We start from the raw sequence: 21,877 nt of genomic DNA on the forward strand, positions 1-21,877 counted from the left end.
CGAAAATCCAATAAACTAAATATTTCAAACATCCCTGTGGCTCGTCGATACTGTCCAGGTCAGTTACACACCCATGTACTTCTGCTAGCAAAAATAAACGAGTCGTAGTTAATTTACTAGCACAAAATAAAAAAAAAACAGGTCTTAGAGTCAAAGTGCAACAACTTTAAGATCATGCATGAAAAAAAATGCAGTTGATATTGATGCCAAAACACATAGAGGAGTCTACTATATGAAAAAAAAAAAACAACAACAACGAAGAAACCAACAACGTGCATCCATGAATGCTGTGCTGAACTATAGAGTAATTGCTACTTGGAAAGAAAAAAAAGCTAGTGGAAATGAAAAATCTTCATCAGATCAAAACTGACCATATTTTTTCTTTTTGTCACACTATGTCTTGAACAGACAATAACATTTCGTGTTTTATTTAATCCCATTCTGCTAACACACAGACTAAAAGTCAGAGGGAACAAATCAACATTTCTATCGATCACACATCACACCTTATCACCATGGCAACCCTGTGGCGAGAGGGGACACGTGAAAAGGTGGGGGTGAGTGTGAGACCTGGAGTGGGAGGGGGAGGGGCAGAAAAAGGCAGGGGGTTTCCACTTCAGAGGAATCCTCAGTGTAGACCTAACGGTGGTGGAAATCAGTTGGGCTTTCCTCGCGTCTGTGCTCGTGTGCACTGCGCTGCACATACGAGCTACGAATATACACTATGAATATGCACAGCTGCAAATACGCCGTCACTGCGGGGAGACGATCCACCAGACCGGTGCGATGAAGGATGCAGATGTGAGTGTGACTGGCTGAAATCATACCCAAGACGGGGCATCCAATTTGGAATCATTAAACTGCAGCCATACTGGTTTCATTTGATACCCTGGATTTGAAACGCAGTGATGCTGTCCGTACATTGACTCTATGCAGAAAATCAAATGTGCCTTCAGAATCCCACTTATGCTGTATCACAGACTTTACAAAGGGCTCATCTGGGAAAAGACCACAAGATGTGTACCACGAACTCAATAACATCCCTTACTAATGCTCCATACAGCAGTCCACCAACAGACACTCTTAGATCTCAGGCATTTTAGGGAAGCAAAGAGCTGCAGAAGCAATAGATGATCGTGTGCGTGTGTGCGTGTGTGCGTGGGGTATGGTTGCAGTTTAAATGTAGTGACCACTCAATTCAAAACCATTCAGGCCTTCTAAGAACAGATCCCCACACCCCATTAGGACCTCTGCTGACACACATGCATAATACATGGCAGCTGGATCTAAAAGCATACAGCCCATTAAAAGGCTTGGGCAAGAAAGAAACACGGAGAGACAGAGAGAGAGAGAGAGAAATACACTCGCACACAAACAACTATGAACGAACAGATAGCTCAGCTGGCTAGCCATCGGCTGGCAGAGTTGTGTTGGGTACTAGTGATACTATTTACAGACCCTGAAAGTAGAGAACAATGAGGCAGACACTGCACGATTGCCTCCTCGAGGACCAAACATCTAAACATTGGCAAGAAAACTACCTATACCTCATTTGTAACTGGAAATGTGTGCATGTATCGTATAGCTAATAAGCATACAGGCCTGTGTGGACTACCGTTTTCAGATGGTTTCTATTGAAGGGTTTTGCCGAGAAGTTAAAATAAGGTATTGATGGAAAATAAGTTAATTATAATCAGTCAGATGTGGTGATTGCTGGATCACAACTTCCAGGCAAAGAGCTCCCAATCCCCTCCAACCCTTCTTTCCACCCTTACAGTGCCTGAGTGTTCTGGCCATGTAATGTGAGGTGGCAGAGAGCCCAGCAATGCTGTAAATTATTTCTGATGTTAGGGTGGGGGACAAAAGGGAAAAGACTTGCAGTCCCCAGAGACAGACCGACAGAGGACGGCTGTGGGAACACGGGGGACTGTATGGACGAGAAAAGGAAGGTCTGTGCCTTCTCTTGGCTGGAGAACAGAACTTGTGTGTGTGCTTGCAAGTAGTTTAAAGCCCTTTCACAGTATCCATATGTCCGGCAAACATGAGAAGCCAGACGACCAGAAGTCTCTCTGTGAGGGGGTGGGATGGTGAGAAGGAGCATTTTTGCAGAATAATAATAATATGCTCCAGTGCATCAACGTGAGATCCAATTTCTATCTCAACCATCCTTTTTCCTGACACAAATGGAAACATTCTATGAGAGTATTTGTTGCAGCAACGCTGTATGACCCAAATGCAACGCGCTGACTTTTTTCAAATAATGAAAATGACTTATCATATGGATTTCTTCTTTCAGTGAAAAATGTACATATTGTGCTTTTATTCTTTATGATTGCTTTTTCAAAGATTCGTCATTACTTCATCAAGCAACTACTCCTACATTGCCCTTACGATAAAGATAGTCAACTAATTATAATATACCTCGGTACATCAGGGTAAGGTTCATCTGTTTCTCAACTCAATCTTTTCCTGGCACAAATGCAAAGATGCAGTGGGGGTAAATGTTGCATTATCGTTCAATGAACGGTTTTAACATATATAAATTATTTTTGCTATGCAAGTTTTCGCATGTATTTCTTATTTTGGGGCACGTAATGTACATATCATGCTATTATGTTTAGCGCTCCCTGGTATAAGTTGCTCCATAATTTATGATGGTATTGCTTTTGGGGGTGCAGTGTGTGTGTGTGTGTGTAGGCGTGTGTGCCCATTCATACTCGGGTCAGGGCTCTTCAAAGATGCAGATTTTACCCTCATCTACCCCCTCTCGTCCTCTCAGACACGACATCAGCAGCAGCAGCAGCATCACACGCGCTGCAGCAGCGGTGCGCTAGCTGGGGCCCGCGCGCACGCGCACCCCATACATTCACGACTACGCGCAGTGCACACGTATATCCTCGAGATGGCCGGTCTACTTAAATGGATCATTTTTAACTAACCACCTACTCCAAACAATCAATGGCGGTGCCGTGCGCGCAGGCAGGCAGGCAGGCAGGCAGGCTTGAAAGCACGCACGCACGCACGCGCCCCGAGCAAACCCCTGTCAGGATCGCTGATCGGCCCACATCATCCGGCCGGGAAATATCTGCAGCAGCAGCAACAGTACTATACTGTAGGTTGTTATTACGCAGGCTGGCTGTCGATCGATAAACGCAACAACCAACCCCCCCCTCCTCTCTCCGCCCCCCCCCCCCCCCCCCTTCCCACCTCCACCCCCAAAATACTCGTTTGACATACCAACGGGGAAGTCCTTCCTCATAAATCTGGGTATTTCTTTTACAAAGGAATCACTCACCCGATGTTGCTCAGCGCCTGCTCGAACAGCTCGGTCTGCAAGATGTTCTGAGGTGCCGCGAAAGCCCCGTTGAAATGTGATAAAACCGAGCTACAGAACTGACGCAATGTCTCAAACTGCATTTTCCCCTTCCGTGTTCTTTTATCCTCAGTAAGTGATCACCCCGCTTCCTCTCACCGATACATCCCAGAGCCGGCGCGCTCTCCTCCGGACGCCCCCCTGCACACATACACCCTCCTCAGTATTTGGCTGCCGTGATATTTATTGTTGTTACTATTGATATTTCCCGGGGGCGCATTCAACGCAGAGAAAACGCCGACCGAGTTCCACATTTCGGGGGCCGCTCCTGGTGATAAAAAGTGTCCTGGAACGAGACGCATTCCGGGCGCGATCTCGCCGTCATAACGCCGGGGACTTGACGACGGGGAGGCGAGGGAGCGGAGCCGGTACGGAGCCTTCTCGTCTTCTCGCCGCGGCGAAAATCTCCTGTCGGCTTGCGGGGAGAGGCGGAGGAGCGCAGGGAGGAGAGAAGGAGCGGAGAGGCATCCTACACGGCGGCCAGCAGCGGCAGCATCCCTCACCGACCGGCGCGTCAGCTGCTGCCTCTCATTCAACTCATATTTCCCCGTTGCCTGAGAGGAGCACACACACTCACCCTAACGCTCGCACACACGCACACAAGCAGTGCTGCGCATACACATACACGCGCGCACGTAGAATTGGGCTGGTATGCAATCGTGCGCACTCCTCGCCATATCTCTCCCTTCCCTCTCTCGTGCACTCTTTGGGACGCGCATAGCAGCAGATAACCCACAATACAATCCAGGAGAGGGAGGCGATGCTGTCGTCAGGGATTTTTCTCTCTCTCTCTCTCTCTCTCTCCCTCTCTCTCCTTATGTTCCATATCTGGCTCCTGTGCATCAGCTCTACGTGAGTAATAAAGTAGGACTGTCTGTGAGGAAAGGGCAAGCAGGAAAGTGGGGGTTTTCCCCCCGGGGTTCCTTTCTTAGATTTTTTTTTAAATTTTTTTTTTAAAGTATTATATTTATTTCTGGCAAGCTCAAGCATTTCCTTAAATCTGCTGCATTTCATTTCGCTAATTTTATTCATGCTGCATTCACATCCACCTGGAACTACTTGTACAGGAAGCTCGATTTCTTTTCTTTTTTTTTTTTTTTTTACTACATGCCAGCATAAAGCAGGAATGATGAGAGACAGCTTGGAAAAGGTGAACAGAGGCACAAAACGATTAAGAATGCTATAGCCAAGTAGCTATTCAGCAGGTAATTTACACAACAATGTCACTCTTGCATAAATCACAATATAATACAACTGCTTTGTTATTATTGTGCAAAACGATTGTGGGACTATAACAATGTAAAACCCTTGAGGTGCCCATAATGTACTATGTTGAAGCCTGAAGAGTGAGACTCTAAAACTTGTTATAGGACACACTACTTCCATTCATTAAAGGAATAATTTTTAGAGTTCATAATCAAACAAAGGGCAGCATAGCCGTGCAGTGGTTTACACTCTTAATGAGAATATTCCTTGTATGAGATCTGGCCTGAGCCTTTCTCTGCAGTTTGCATGTTCTCCCAGCGCATGTGTGGATTTTCAAGTTGGGATAAAGTAGTATATCATACGAAGTTTGACAGAACAAGTAATCCAACTCCAAAATTATCAACCAGCTTTCCCTCTACCATTCCTCTACAGCAGCAGTTTCTACTCATTGCCATTTATCATCCACACATGTGAACTTGCAAGAGTGTTACGCCAGATGCTTTTCCTTGGGACCCTAATGCTCCATTGGTGTGTCTCATCGGGGGCTAAATCATAACGTGATGGAATCCATTTTAAAAATGCAGCCTGTGTTGGCTTGTGCTTCACTGTCAGACTGAATAGGACTGAATACAGCTGTGTCAACTCCCGTGTTGTGGTTCCATGGTCAATGTCAAAGCAGAACCAACAGAAACATCATATTTTATTTCAGTATTATTTGTGTTTCAAACATGATCAACATTGGACCAGAAGATGTAATTAACCTGCATATGTGGTGTGTAATATAGAGCAATATTTCTAAAACTCCCACAAAAACATTACATTCTGAAAGAAAACCACTGGTAGCAGTTAGTGTATCTCAGGCCAAAGGTTTCTTCTGTTGCACACACCAACTCCAGCTAAAAGACAGTGGTTCCAACACCTGAAACGATCTGTGATTGGCTGGTTTAGATTACTTTGGTATGATTCGGGCTGCAGTGAGGTTTTCTCACATGAACCAGGACAGTCCACTCAATAGATCTCAGTTCACTTTCCAGTGCGGTTGCTTGTGAAATCTTATTAAATATCAACAGAAATTCTTTGAATTAAATCAATTGGAATTGTAATGGAGACCAATGTACACAGATGTATCACTGTGCCATGCTGAATAGATAGATATTTTAAATCAAAGTCAACTAATTAACAGGAACTATGCTTTCTATGGCCTATAGTTATCAAGAACAATCATGTAGCATTGAACCACAAAACACTCCATGGTGTGATGCAAAGCATGTGCAGTGAGAATAGAGGGAGGAGCACAATCGGGTCAAGCGTTCTTCTGTTGCAAAAAAAACGGGGTCATCATCCTAACCACACTGAATTTACCCTGAGCTGGGTGGAGCTGGATGTTAAACTTCTTTCTTTTCTGCAGTCTGACTGAATGTGCTCCGCAAAAAAAAAAAAGAAGAAGCAGAAATCCATCTGGTGATTGTGTTCCAATGCCAGTGTGATCACTGTTGTTTCATCAGCCTCGCCCAACGCTGCAACTGTCCTGTCTGTGTGCTCGTTCAATTGACACCTTGAGGACCGAGACAAATTAGACGCCTTACCAAAGTTATTTCTCCTTATAAATAGCCCGTCAGCTTTTTTCCCTCCTTCCTTCAGCAGAACAGATTCAGGAGTTAATTTAAACATTCTTTAAGATTAATGAAAGTGGGTTTTGGTGCTTATGCAGTGGGAGTTCTATTTATGGACTCTCTGCGATCCATCATCTGCATTATCCCGTGAATTTTCAGACAGCCAGTTTCCTGTTGTGTCACTGTGAGTGTAAGCGATACCCGTGCCAGTAGTGCTCCCTGGTACCATCTCCACCTCATCGCGTCACGCATTTAATTAATATACAGTGGCGAGGGCCTCGACTGGAACAGGAAGTAAGTTGCTGACTGAAAGCTTGGAGCTGTCTGAGGTTTAGTAATAATTTGCAGTTACACATGACACTTTGCTTTGCATTGTGCTGTATACTGCATTATCTGAGTCCTAAAATATTGGGGATGCAAGACTGAACTATGCTACTGGAAAGTGAAAAAGTAACATTTATTTTAGATCGGGGGGAAAAAAAACCCATGTTGGTATGAAATTAGAACAACGCTTCTGTCAACACATCACTGTTGCAATGTTCATTGCACAGTGGAAGCACCGGGAGGTTCTACACAGTCAGAGTTGGTAATGTCATTTCAGAAGAACTTCTGAGGATTTAAAACATTTTTTAATCCTCTTTGCAGTTGTTGAAATCTGGTGTGCGTATACGCTGTTCTTCCGTGCCACGCCTGTAATGTCCTCGAGCATTCTCCATGTTTTTGCTCTAAATTTGTCTCGGTAATGCAACAATCAATATACTCATACCAACTGAAACCATTCGATGATATCTATACACCATGGAAGGTAATAATTCAACAAAGCATAAAGTAAGGTGGGATTAAGCAACAACCAGGAAGGGAGTTTAAAGTAAATAGACATGCTTAAGCAGTACTTTTCCCAGTTTTAAAAGGTATAACTGGTATATTTGAATTCACCCATTCACAAAATGAAGTTTCATTGTTATGCTCAGGGACATTTGTCCACACTGACAAGAATCAAACCACTAACTTTGGGAAAGGAAGTTGAACCTCGACAACCTCAGCGACACATTGAACAGTGAAGGGATGGCTGCTGTATTTGTGTTGGATGTGTGAATACTGTTTAATGTGTTTTAATACATACAAGTGACCTATCAGGGAATCTTATATGAAAAAGGGTCTGACCAAATCATTCTCTGTATACAGAGAATGATTTGCTCAGACCCTTTGTCATCTTCAGCTATAATCATTCACTGCAAAACAATGAAAAAGCTTTGGGGGCAGAGAATCAGAGATTTGTTTTTCTAGTTCAGTTAATATATCCTTCTGTTTTTTGTCATCAACTACATCTTAAATGAATGTATTGGGTATGACATGTCCACCCAAACAATGACTTGGAGAAATAAAAAAATAAAAAATAAATAAACAAACAAGAAAAATCTCCACTTTGTCGATATCTTCCTGATTGTGTGGAGGATGGAGTGGTTGAGTATCCAGCCAGGAGTGGGGACTTTAAAAGGTCCCCACAGCCAAAATGATGGAAAGTAAAAAGGTTCTACATCCTCCCCTGGTGTGGACAGACACTATAATGGATATTGCCCCCAAACAGTTCTCAGAACTACAAAAAAGTCCCCGTGGTCCTAAAATGGCTATACTGTGTGTGTGTGTGTGTGTGTGTGTGTGTGTGTGTGTGTGTGTGTGTGTGTGTGTGTGTGTGTGTGTGTGTGTGTGTGTGTGTGTGTGTGTGTGTGTGTGTGTGTGTGTGTGTGTGTGTGTGTGTGTGTGTGTGTGTGTGTGTGTGTGTGTGTGTGTGTGTGTGTGTGTGTGTGTGTGTGCATAACTGAGTTAAACAACTGAGTGCTCTTCTCCATTTGGATCCAGGCGACCCACTGAGTTTTGCTTTCCAACACAAAATGTAAACCCACATTCTTCCTCTGTCCATCAGTAGTTCTGCTGCTGTTGAAAGCTAAGATGGCAGAAGAGCCAGAAACAGACAGAACAAGGGGGATAGAAAACAAAAACCCAACTCTGAACAAATGTTGAGTTACTTTACATCTGAGAAAGAGCAAACAGGGACATGAAAGCAGCTTTTCTTAGAGGACTGCTGAGATTTGGGCTGAAGGGGTGAATTCCAGAGAGGGCACAGATCCTGACTGCAAGCTTCTCTTCCTCTCTTCACAAGAAGAAAGAAAAAGGGGCCCCCATGTGGAAATCAAAGTAACTGCCTCACTTGACACCAGTATCAAGAAACAGGCAACGACATACAGGATTCACAAGCACAGCCTGTTCGTGTTGTCAGCTTCAGAGAGTGTTGAATTCAGAGGGGACATTTAGTGCATACAACGAGAGGGACACAGTGTTCCGCATTGTAATTAGCCCACCCTTGATTTCCTACTCTAAAAACATCGAAACTATACTTTATTTCCAAGTACCACGGTGCTGAAACAGGCCTGCAAACATCCCGGGTGAACCAAAAGAATTATTCAAGCGCAACCCATTATTAACACCCTTGCTACTGCCTCTCCATCACACGGATTCAAACTTGCAGCCGTCCACGTTCACGCGTGCTGGTGTGGTGTATATTAGAGTGTTTTGACGAGAGCAGATGGAAATAAGTTATAACAAGAGGCAGCGTGGCTATCCAACTGGAGTCATACAAAGTCAGATTTTAGGACGTGTCTTGCCATGTTTTGGACTGACCTGTCTCTGGGCGCGTCGCCGTGTCCCGAGTACCTTAGCCCCGAACCGTTGTCAAGGGACGCCTGTCTGGGCAGGTGCCCGCCGTGAGGTCTGCTTCTGTCTGACGCTGGTGTCAAGTCCCCTGAGGCTCCCTGGTAGGGGTACAGGGACGGGTCCTGGAGTTTGGCCTTTTTTCCCTGCGGCCCCCCCTCAAACACGCCCCGCACCTGACCGGGCCCCGAGCCGTAGAACCACGCCCCCGATTTGGTGAGGATTTCTTGTTGTTTTCGGCACAAGTTGCATACCCACATAACCTGCAGGGAAGAGAAGAGCGGCATTAACATCCGGGAATGGACAGGAAGAGGTTTTCCTTATACGACCTAAGATGAGATATAATGGAGTGAATAAAGTATTACTTTAAATAAAACCATAACATGACAGTGAGGTACATTTCTGTTGCTGGGAGAAAACCTTAACATTCAACTAATTGTCAAATAAGGAATTATTGATTTTATTTTTTTGTGTCTTTGAGGTTAGAAATTTTCCCTGCACAGCAACAATCCTCATGAACATTCCAGAAAATGCATGTTGATGAGGTGAATGATGACATATTTCACACATAGAGCAGCCTTTCATAAATTGAAGGTTTTTGTGATCAGGATTCAGTTTACAGTTGTTGTGCATTTTGAAACCGTGAGTCCATCCTCTACTGACTGTCCTGCCATTCAAACTAAGGTGCCGTATTGCATTTTTGTTGTTGCGAAGCAGTACATTCCCTACAAAGTCTCATTTCTGGGTAGCAAACATACAGAGAAAGAAGCAATATAGAATAATGCAGTTTTGTAATATAAGTGTAAAGGAGTAGCATCATTTTATACCTCCGTGCTCTACAGGCATACAAATCGAGGCTTTACAGCTCTGCAATGATGTGCCCTATATCTGCTCCACAGAGCAGGCCCAGCAGCCGGCTCACCACAGTAGCCTCATAAATCCTGGAACAGACAGGCATCCTGATCACTGCAGACATATGTACACATGCTCACTACGCCTTCTCAGCCTCACTCAGGCCTGCTCCAGGCAGCCGCACTTCACAAGAGCAACCTGCAGTGAGACCTGGCTGCATTCAATCTTTACGAGCAGGATGTGCTGGTTGAAATGAAACCAAATTTTGCAACATGCCATAATGAAGAAAAACATTGGGTCTATGTCCCTTTCTGCGTGTTATTATCCAAAGCACCGTTACAGATTTCTTTTGAAATTAGTTGGGAATTGTTGAATAAATCTATGCTCGTGTGCCACCAACTGGTAATGAGAGAAGCATCTGAAATACCAGGAATTTGTATTTGAAGTAAAATAATGAAAGAAAATACAGGGGGGGGAGGAGCGGCAGGTTTCTTTTTTTAGACACAAAGGGATCATTATCTTTGTTTACATCCAGATTGTATAACCAAAAAGCAGCAATGTTTGATCTCGTCACTTAAATTGACTACGTAGTCTGTATGAAATACCAAAGTCACTGGTGACATGCAACCAGACAGATGAACTGAATTCACTGAAACTGTCCTGGTTCGCTCCAAAAAAACATTTGTTGAGTTAATGCAATTTAATCACGTCACACATTTCCAGCTCTTCAGATTAAGAGGATTGACTCACCTTTAATCATGTTATCTGAACATGTGTGAGAATGAACTATTTAACAAAGAGAAACACAATATGTTAACGTTATTCAAACATATTTCTGATGTGTGAACTAAATTTGATATATAAACTAGATTTTTTTTTTTTTTTTTAAACCTCAAAGGAAAGGAGTGATCCAGTTATACAGGTGGCTGATTCTGCAGGCTTTTACAAAATCATGTGGAAATCAGGGATTTGGTCAAACCTCCACATAATTGCAGCCTCATGCTAGCAGTTAGCCGCTTGTTAAATATTCTACATGCCAGCAGCAGGTCGGAGCTGAATAAAAGTTAGGTTTTCAATATCCATCAACTCATGTTGCAGAATGAAAAAAAAGGAAAATATAGCCTCCTTTACTTAGGTAGTTTGATCTAATAAGCAGAGTTACTCAGTTACACTTCAAACCCAGTGCAAAAATAGAACATTGCACACAGCAGGCAGCATGTAGTGATATTGACACATGAGGCATTTATGACCAGCTATCAATGTTACAGATGGGCTATAACTGTGCTGACACACAAAGGAAGCAGGGAGGCTACAAATTGTGCTTTATGTGTCCCACAGGAATGTAGCTAGTGAGGCCATGACTGCCTCATTTAACTGGGGTCATGGCGAGAACTCCGCAGTGAACCATGAGTCATTGGCCAAGACCCCAGAGCCACCGAGGACAGTGTTCATGATAATCAAGCCAACTCCTGCCCGTCACCGGCGACACCTGCAAGCGACACACACACACACACACACACACACACACACACACACACACACACACGCACACACACACGGACAAAAGATGCGAACTGCATCTTTGAATGGAATTGGCTGTATTCTAAAATCCTCAATAATAACAAATTTTGATTGGTCTGCTGTATTTATCCTAAATCTCGAACCAGTTTCAAAAAAATTGATTATACAGTCCATGGAAAATGGCATATATATATATATATATATATATATATATATATATTCTTAACTAAAGCTACAAGGTTAAAATGGCAGTTTAAAGTCGAATCAGAACAATACAATGGGATCACATAAAAAAAAAAACATGAACCCACAACATGATATTATCAAACTGTAAATCAAAAATGAAACATCTGAAGTGTCAATACTGAAGTTAAAATATCAAAAACAAAAGTCAAGGATTTCATAGATGCATTGAAATGTCGACAATAATTGGTCTCAGTTTCTTCTTAAAATGTTTTTGACTTTCCACACAAAGAGAAATTACATTTGAGAAATTACATTTCACTAATTACAGTTATACAAGAGTCCATCTTGAGAATTTTTTCTTCTTGGAATCTTTAAAAAAAATCATGATTCACCGATGAAGGACGTGTAGCGTCAGTTTCTGCTGTCTAACCAATACCACCACTAATCACTGATTACTGAATACAGTATGCATTTTCATTTACACGCTTGCCTTTTTAGAAATGGGATTGAATCTTCAAACATCATCTAGACTTACAATCATACAGTAAGGAGCATTTCAGAGTTGAGTCTCTATTCATAAAACAGATTGGGCTTTACCGGTAGTTAATAGCGGAGATATGCCCTTCGCTCTGCTGCAGCCTGTGACCTACATATTTACCCCTCCAAACTGCAATTAACATGGAGTCAGTTGCTGTGCACCTCTACAGTCTGCCAATAATAATTAACTGTGTTTCTCAGCCCTTGGACTGCACATGTCAAGTTCTTTTATCTCATCAGTGAATACTTAATAGCATATTAGTATTCTAGAAAACACAGGCCAACAAAAACCTGCATGGGTCCAGCAAACATTAAGCACACTGAGCCACAGACATCAATACTTGGATTTGATTTGCACTTTGGAACCGAGTCAGAAGGAAGAAAAGGAAGGTTTATTCATTGAATTAGATAGGTATTTTCAAAGGACTTGAGACAAAGGTGGGCTGAATTAATCTTAATACATCCAAAATTCTGAAAAAGTACAAAAAAAAGGTATGTGACCATGATAGTAGCTCAAGATGAATCAAATGTTTTTATAGGTGGACATGACCTAACAGTAAATTCACATGAACATTAATTATAAGGTTTGATTAATTCTTAAGCTACTGGATGTAGGCAATGTGTGAATATTGACGCTTGATTGTAGTTTTAAACGACTGTACAAGAACTGTGTTTCTCAAATGGTGGGAATAAGAAAAACTACCAATTTTCTATCCCCAGAACAAGTTGTGTGACAATCACAGAAACATGTTTCACTCATTCAACTGTTTTTCCCCAGTGTTTATTCAGACTGACCAATATCTCACAGCATAAGGCTGCTGACAGTCGAGAGAGAGAGAGAGAGAGAGAGAGAGAGAGAGAGAGAGACAGAGAGAGAGAGACAGAGAGAGAGAGACAGAGAGAGAGAGAGAGAGAGAGAGACAGAGAGAGAGAGAGAGAGAGAGAGAGAGAGAGACCACTTGGGTCACACTGTCATGTAAACTCTGATAACCCCCACTGATTTCAGACCACAGAGTGCATGTATTGCACAATCTCTCTCTCACACACACACACACACACACACACACACACACACACACACACACACACACACACACACACACACACACACACACACACACACACACACACACACACACACACACACACACACACACACACACACACACACACACACAGGTCAAGCAGCTGTAACTGCCTGAGGTAGGTTCACTTCCACTGCAGCCAGTCAGTGCGAAGGTCTTCAAAAGCATATACACGCACACACATTTCTATGCCTTTATGGAGGCGTTGCATTGGCTTGCATCAATTTCCTGTATGTTTTATCAAAACACAGCTGTAGCTGGAATTAGTCTAATCCGAACCTGAACCAACACCAATTCCGCATCCAACAAACACATACTTCCATAAAATGTTTTTACTTTCTTAATGGGAACTTCAATATTTGTCCCCACAGTGACATAAGTCCCAACTGGTTACTGTTCAGTCACGTTTCGGTCCTCACCAATACACACACGCACGCACGCACGCGCACACACACACACACACACACACACACACACACACACACACACACACACACACACACACACACACACACACACACACACACACACACACACACACACACACACACACACACACACACACACACACACACACACACACACACACACACACACACACACACACACACACACACACACACACACACACACACACACACACACACACAGGCTTAACTCTCCACGACTGAGCGCAGGCTGGGTGTTGAGGGCTGGGGGCTGTGGCCCTTAGGCACGGCCATTTCTCCCTGTGTTTGCACATTTCACAGTCATTGAACCTGCAGATAAAAATAGAAAGCTGAAAACCCAGTGCCACCACATGCCGCAACACCGGAAAGATATATACTCTATTAAATGTGCTATAGGCTGTTTACTGAGGCACCGAATTCAAGGAAACAAACACCGAGTGCCATGGGATCAATAAATAATTTCCTTTCTAATAGTTTCTCTTCAGACCAGGAGTGTGTTTTCAGGGAGCGCGGGGGTGGGGGGGGGGTACAGGGGGTTGGAGACTTAGCGAATTTCCAAAAGCAAAAACCAAGGATGTTGGTGAAGGACACATTTAAAAAAAAAAAATCTATTCTGAGATGATGCATCCACCACTAGTCTGTACCAGAACAGTTTTGAAAACCCTTATTTTGTGGTGAGGAAACGGAGTAACAGAGGAAAACCCTTCAGCAATGTACTTTACATGTGATGTGTTTTTTTTTTTTTTTTTTGCCAGCTCAATTCAAATCTTTCCTGAAGGAGTCGTCCACTCACACACCAGCTACATTTGCAGGAAGAGAGAGCACTGAGCTCTCTCTTGTGGCCATTAAACTGCACTACAGCATTACTTAACGCAGGCTTCAGAGTGAATCAGCAGTATCCTTCCAGGCAGATTTCACTGTCCTCAAATAAGGCTCCAAAGTTGCATTAAATCAATGACATTTTTACATCCATTCATTCCTGACTGTATTTGTAATGTGGTGGCTGTCCTCATTTCTAGCAGGCCGCCTTTCACGTTCATATAATTTTATTTTTGAGAGTTTAAGGGAAACAACATCCAGGGTGGAGAAAAGCGTCCTTTTCCACCTGAAAAACACCTTCAGTCTTTTTTCTGTGTCTCTAATTGGTTCTGTAATAAAAAAAAATGGGAAAAATCTCATATCAAGTTCAACAATAAACAGAAAAAAATGGAGATGGCACAGACTGCAATATTGATGGGGCAGTAAATGAACTGTCATTGGTGTCATATTGCCTTGCTGTTTCTCTCCTTTCCCTGAACTGAGGTGAACTGAATTGCTCATTAAAAGGCTCATTGTTGGTTGAGTAGATAGTTTCTGGGAACATCCCAGTCTGGACCCAGTCCATCTTAAGAACACACAAATGAATATGGACCACATTTACAACTCACAAGAACAAATTACTGCCATGGGTGTACCAGGGCATCTCTGGTAACTGTGATTAACCAGAGGTCAGGCAGAAAAAATAAGAAACAATATCCAAATGTATTATTTCAGTTGATGCAAACATGAATGTCATTAGATACACATTTCAATAAAAATTCCATTGTATACTCTCTTGTTAGAGCATTAAATGAAAATAATGTAATTTTCATGGAAATAATTGCCTTTATTCCCATATATCCTTGTAGTAGAAGTACTCAGTCACAGGTTGGCTATTCTGGTATTGATGATAAAATTGTTGTGGCCTCTAAATCCAACAATACATACACGTGTCTTTCCTTTTTTTTTTTTTTTTTTGAAAATCCTTCCAGCAATTTGATTTTTGAGGAGACTCTCAAAAATGAAAACTCCAGACGAATTTTTTTTTTCCTCTTTTGCGTGACTCATTAGGTGGCCAATCAAAACGAAAGGAGAGTACCTACATTCACATGCCCGAACACTGGCTGCACGTGGTGAATTACATTTTAATGAGCTTCTAATTTTAGTGTGCCAGCCAGCAATAATAATAGACTTGATGAATATTTATGTTCCTTGTTTGAAGCTCAGGCACACGAGAAAGAGGAGGGAAACACTGTGGAAAGCCGATAGAAAATAAATGGCTGGCGCGCGCGCGCGCAAGTGTGTGTGTGTGTGTGTTTGAGAGAGAGCCGCACTCCCTTCAGCTGCGCTCTGACCCAATTAAAAGGTTTTGGACGGAGGTGCGCGCACACCGGCTGCAGGTACATTTGAAAAAACGAGTTAAAATGCAACACAAGGAGGAAAAAAAAATACACGACATGACATTGTATGTGCATGGGCAAGTGGGTTTTTTTTTTTTTTTTGTCTAAATAACGCGCTACATATTTTACAAAATAGCAGGTGAAAAAACGCCATGCATTGCGCTCTGCTTACCCATGGTGGTTTCGTTGAGACGCACAGTGTCTGAGCGCAAAGATCGCCGTCTTTGATGGGATCTGACGAAGCGACGGCGGTCCGCAACGGAAAGCAGGGAGCTCACCGACCTTCAGCACCACGGACAGCTCCGAGCCCAGACGACAAGCTCGCCTGCCCGGGCAAGCAGCTGCCGAAAACACCGTGAAGGTTACGACGGGGACGCCGGCGTTCACATCCGATCCGCGGGGGGCGGGAAAGCAAATAAAAAAAAACCCCAAACAAACAAAAAAAAAAAACCTCTATCGTGGATACCTAATATTTATACACACACGAGACGACATGCTGCAAGAAAAATCTCGATCATTGACAAAATGACGGATGTTCGATTATGGCATTGAATTCCTCCAATCCGTGCGCAAAAAGGGGGGAAAAAAATACTCGGGACTCAATGTCAGTGAGAGCAAACAACAACAACAAAATAAAAAAAAAACCCAAACAACATCCGAGGTGAGAGAACAACGCGTCGAATCACGCTGTGTTTGTGTGTCAGTTGATCGGTAAGAGAGGCAGAGCTCCGGCGGACCGGCGGAGAGCTCATTACATATGCGCCGCGTCCCAACCCCGCTGCCTTCAGTCCAATGGAGGGTCAGAGGCGCGCCGCTGCCGCCGCTTCCTCCCCTGTGTTACAGCGTTAATGGGAACGCTTTGTCATCTGTGACTCAGTTTGTGCCGTGGAGGCACCCTGAGCCTTTAATAAAAGGAGGGAATACAGATGTAGCACGAGCACATCGTCGTGCATTTTTCCTCCTCGTGTGATCAGACAACCCCGGAGTCACAAAAAGGCGAAGTCGAGCAGGCCAGGAAATTCATTCATGAAGCATTGCTTTATACTGAATCTATATGGTATCGAACATAATCCCCCCCCCAAAACCCAAAACTCTGCGTAATTCAAGGTCATATGACGGTGATGTGGTTGGCACCTTTGCCTCACACTGACGTTTTCCCTGGTTTGAGTCTTAATTGTTCAGGTACCCCAGTTTTCCAAAGACGAGTATGGTAAAATGGTAAAAGGTAAATTCACTTACTATATAGTGATTGAGCAGTCCCAAAGCGCTTCACAATGTTAATGACATTCTCCCATTCACACACAAATTCACACACCAATGAAGGCGGCTGCCATGGAAGGTACTCAACTCCATCCATTGGGAACAATTAGGGACGGACATAGATAAGCAGAGTGAGGGACTGCATGGCTTTGTTGCAGTTTATTAGTCAGGAGAAAAAAGAAAGAAAAAAAACTCCACACACAATATCATGTTGTATAATTCGAACGTGTCCGTATTCATGAATGCGTGCAGTTTCCCGTTTCTTAGCATTTGCCCTGTGATGTGCTGTCGCGACCGGTCCGGGGTGGGCCTTGACTTTGACCATCATCAGCTGGGATGGACTTCCGAACCCTACAATTCTAAACCCAATAAAGCGATATAGAGGATGGATGGAAGTGGGATTCAGCCAAATGGACAAGATAAATCATCTCTGACCTCTTCCCTCCATCCATTTTCTATAAAACTTTGTCCAAATAAGGTCATGAGGAGGCTGGACCCACACGCAGCGAACGTTGGTGGAGACAGGATACAGAGAGTGGGTGAATCTTAATCACACCCACGTTTCACATGTACAGGAAATTTAAGTCACCAAGTGCAGAGGCAACTACACCATAAGAAAAGCCATAATACAAAGAGAACACGCAAACTCCATGTGGAAAGGCTTTAAAAGCCAGAATATTCTTGATGTGAGGCAAGAGCGGTACTACAACATCATGCAGCTCACAAGCCATTATAAAGCTTAATACACAGTGTGAGGTACAGTGACTACATCTGATTAAAAAAAGGCCACGGGGACGTATTTTCAAACCAATCCAAGCATCAAAATGAGGTCCCGGAGACTGACTATTTTTGTTTAACATAAGAATATGCCTGGCATCTCTTTCATACTACACACATGCATCCTTGGGTCTACTTGCAGGTGAAACTTTGAGAACACTGTGGCAATACTACACAGTGAAATTTCCCACAGGGAATTTTAAAAAAGTTACGCATTTTTCTGGACACACAATCATTTAAAGTAAATACAGATGGACGTGCAAAAAACTATATCATAGGTTTTCAAGCCCTTAATTTTGTATAGATATATATGGACTAAAACCAGAATCTCCAAGTGAAATGATGCTATCTAAATCAAACTTAAATGTGCAAAGCCAATAAAAGAAAGCGTAAAGGCAGCTGGATTTGTGTCGTCTTGAGATTAATTGCTGTGACCTCTTCAGATCCTAACATGGATGAAGAAATTCCTGAAGACGGAAGAATAGATGGACCTTCCATACGCATGAGTAATGGTGGTCAGTCTACACTCTACCCACGCTCCAGCTTTCAGAGTTAAGGTAGTTAATTTGTAATTGCTAACGGTGTCAGCAGATTTACTGTTCCGCTTACCGGCATGGGGACCTGCTGATTTCTCTCATGGTGCTGAAGACCAATTAGGTGCAAGTATGACTCACTGCACCATCATGTGCTACAAAGTAGTACTGAGTAATTACTTCTGAGGTATACATAAATTAATACCGAGGTATATTGGCAATGGCATCAAAACTGTAGTTTCTGTTGTCTCATTGTGTTTTGAACAAAAAAATTATGAATACCAAAGTTATTGTAATGTTCTCATGCTGCCAGCTTTGAGTGTCTTGTTAGTTCATTTTGCTATATGCTTTAGAAGAGACACTGCATCTTTCTCCCACATAGTTCATTACTTTGAATATTTTGTTGTCCACCTTGACTGTGCCTGTGTCCACACACTGAACACTCATGTCAGTGGACAGAGCTTCCATTTAATCATAATGCGTTGCGCAATCCTACACATGATATTTAATGTATATATTTCACTACTAAACAAATAATGTACAATCTGTAGTTCATATTTGATGTGAACACAAGTCAGGATTTGTTTTGTTTTTTCCCCAACAAGAGAACATTTAGAAGCAAACTTGATAGGACTTTGCTTGGTATTTTCTAATATCACAAGATTCCAAAGGTGCAGTTCGATCCCAAAACCTTTTCAAAAGACATCCCCAAAGCCTTCTGGTATTGAAAGCAGACACATACTGTTATTATATTTTACAGCAGAAATGTTTATGGTCCAAAAGGTATATGCAATATCTTTAAGAGTTGCTTTAAGAAACTTAAACGACTCAGCGGAGGTCGTGTAGTAGAGGTCCTCTGCCATAAACAGTAAAACTTAACATTTCACAACACTAACATACTTTATCTATAATCAAAGAATTATATCGTGCGACTGTCAGATTGCTTGGACCCTATCAGAGAACAATCAAATCAATGAACAGTGATTCGTGTCAAAATTGATATTTCTATTATGCAGCTTGTTGCAATAAGATACATTGATTGTTGTGACGACACCATGTAAATCTTATCTTACGTTCATCGAAATGGAGTTCCTGAGCAGGACCCCACAAATTTACCGTCCAAACTCCTTCACCAGCTGTATAACTCTCAGTCCCTCCTCAGTATATCATATTCCTGTGCGCCATCCCAGACATAGAGACTTGTAAATATTCAATGGTGTTTCACAGAACAAGATCTCTCTCGCCACTGCTGTCACCATCTGTGAGAGAGGGAAAGAGTAGACGGATGGAAAAAGGGCAGATTTCACCACCATCGCCACCTCTTTCACTGACACACAAACTAACAGGCCGGAGCGCAAAACCAAACTGGGTCTCTTTGTTTGTAGAGGCATAATTTAGGCTCTCTTTCTATCTATGCTTCCAAACACGAGCACACAAAACTACCAGTAATTAATACCACAATCATGCTTTACTCTATCTTAAATACGCCATTAAATCAATGCACAAAGACATGCGGGTTCGCCAGTGCTGTGCATTTCCCATAAAAAAACAATAAAAACACAAGTCATGCCCGAATCACCTCTCCAGCTCATTTCTATGCTGACTTTCCCTCCCTCTGACTGACCCCGTCATCTAAACTTCTGCATCCTGCTTACGCTGCTCCCCTGCTGGAGACAAACGTGTGCATAGGCAATTTCCTTGCAATTTTCCGCCCTTTTGAAAGGCGTATCTGCAAAAACATTTAAATATGGCAGCATTGTCAAGCCGTGAGATAGCGGAGTGCCTATGGAGACGCGTATATTCCTGCGCGCTGGAATCTCTGGTTTATTACTGCAACTCTCTCTCAAGATGGCAGCCGTGCGCTGCGCCGTGTTTAGAAATTGTCTTTATGCCACAAAGTGATTGCCGTCATACAGGAGTGACACCGTTTTAACATGAGAGCCTGGTCTTTATGGAGAAGTGACCCTGAATGCCAAGAGACCGGGGGCATCACCAGGTAAACAGCAGGCGCTGGATCCGAAGCGACGTGAATGCCCCTACTGTCCATCGCCAGCCTGCTGCCACCGTTATTACTCAACACCATCTGTACAACACGGTAACCGATCTCCCAGCTATTATCCACCGAGGAACAATGGAGCTCTGTACAACTGGGGTCTTGGCATTGAGGAAAGTGGAGGGACGGACGTCTGTCTCGGGAGTTTCTGCTGACTTTGTACAGCCGTCCAGCAGAGCACATAAATACAAGCAGGTTCAGCTGTAGGCAACTGCGAGGAGTCAATAATATATATGGACAGTGACAATAATATGGTCTCTGTGGTGCACTCACCCAGAGGTCTTTGTGATGCTATATTTGTTTAATTAGGTACACTGTTATAGATTGTCCCGGTGGGGATTCAATACTGCAGTCAATCATTGTCGCTTTACCCATTTTGATTTGTATCGTTCTATTCCACATCACATGTCAAGCTAACATGTTAGAGCTGGGGTGAGGAACACTCAGGCTGGGTATGGGATTACATGTGATAAACACTGGCTCAACAATTGGATTTTTCAGCTACTTCTTTTGTATGGTGTGAGATCAGGGCTCTACAACCTGCAGCTCTTTAGCCGTTCTGTCACAGCTCCCTGAAGCTTTGAGAAAATTATACATAAATAAAAATTAAAAAAAATGTTGTAGCTTATTTACACACAAGTCATTTCCCAAAAGGACTCTTAAGTGTTGGTTAAAAACAGTCAAAAGAAAAAGAATTAAAATGGGAAAAAGAGTTAAAATCACCATAAATGGGGAAACATTACTTAAAAAAAAAAAGAAGAAATTTTAAAAAAGCTCAAAAATAAGGTGGGGAATATGCACAACTACTTAAAAGAGAGCCAAAGCTGATGAAAGCTCAAATGTCAAACAATAGGTGAAACGGCAAAATCAGGTCCGTAAACTGCTGAAAATGTAATAAAATGTTTCTCATTCTAAATTGTAATTGATATGCCACGAATGCACATTTTTGTACGTAGCTATATTAAAACTATACATGAAACTTTTTAACCTGTGTTTTCTTCATTTTAAAAGTAAACATGTTTTTGCAGCTCGACTTAAAATTGATTTTGTGGAAAGTGACAAAAACAGCTCTTTTGGCCATAAAGTTTGCAGAACCTGGCTTTAGATGAACGACAATGATTTTATATTTCTAATTTGCTAGACAGATGCATTGCCGTGAGAGTCAGCATAGTATCATCACAATATCATCCACACAAATGTTCTACATCCACTTTAAATCTTTTAAAGTATTTTGGATCTTTTGGGACTTCAGTGGCACCTTTTTGAGAAAACCACCCCCAAAAAAACCCCTTTAATTGGCTTTATATGCAGTAAATATGTCCATCTGCTGTGCAATCCCTTTTCAGGTCCCCCCTCTTTAAAAGCCAACTTTACGTCACCAGGATGGCTTGCACAAAGAGCCTTCTTCAACCTAACATCGCCTGTAATTTGACACCAGTCTCATTATCTTGCCAACTGGGTCCGTGCCTGCAATGTGCCGTGCACACGCGTAAACAAATCTATTACACTGACATGAAATGCAAAC

General features: G+C 42.6%; 1 protein-coding gene across 4 annotated transcripts in view; it reads right to left on the minus strand.

The window, feature by feature from the left end:
* The window catches only part of rims2a (regulating synaptic membrane exocytosis 2a), a gene marked incomplete at both ends in the record, with an annotated part of 150,446 nt that overhangs the window by 96,999 nt on the left and 31,570 nt on the right, over window positions 1-21,877 (minus strand). For all 4 annotated transcript variants that reach the window (XM_080500295.1, XM_080500296.1, XM_080500293.1 and 1 more), the window contains one exon: window positions 8,872-9,164. In XM_080500295.1, coding sequence (XP_080356421.1) covers window positions 8,872-9,164 — 293 coding nt within the window. The remainder of the gene's footprint in view (window positions 1-8,871; window positions 9,165-21,877) is intronic.

Source organism: Blennius ocellaris (assembly GCF_963422515.1).
Source record: "Blennius ocellaris genome assembly, chromosome: 8".
NCBI classification, from domain to species: domain Eukaryota; kingdom Metazoa; phylum Chordata; class Actinopteri; order Blenniiformes; family Blenniidae; genus Blennius; species Blennius ocellaris.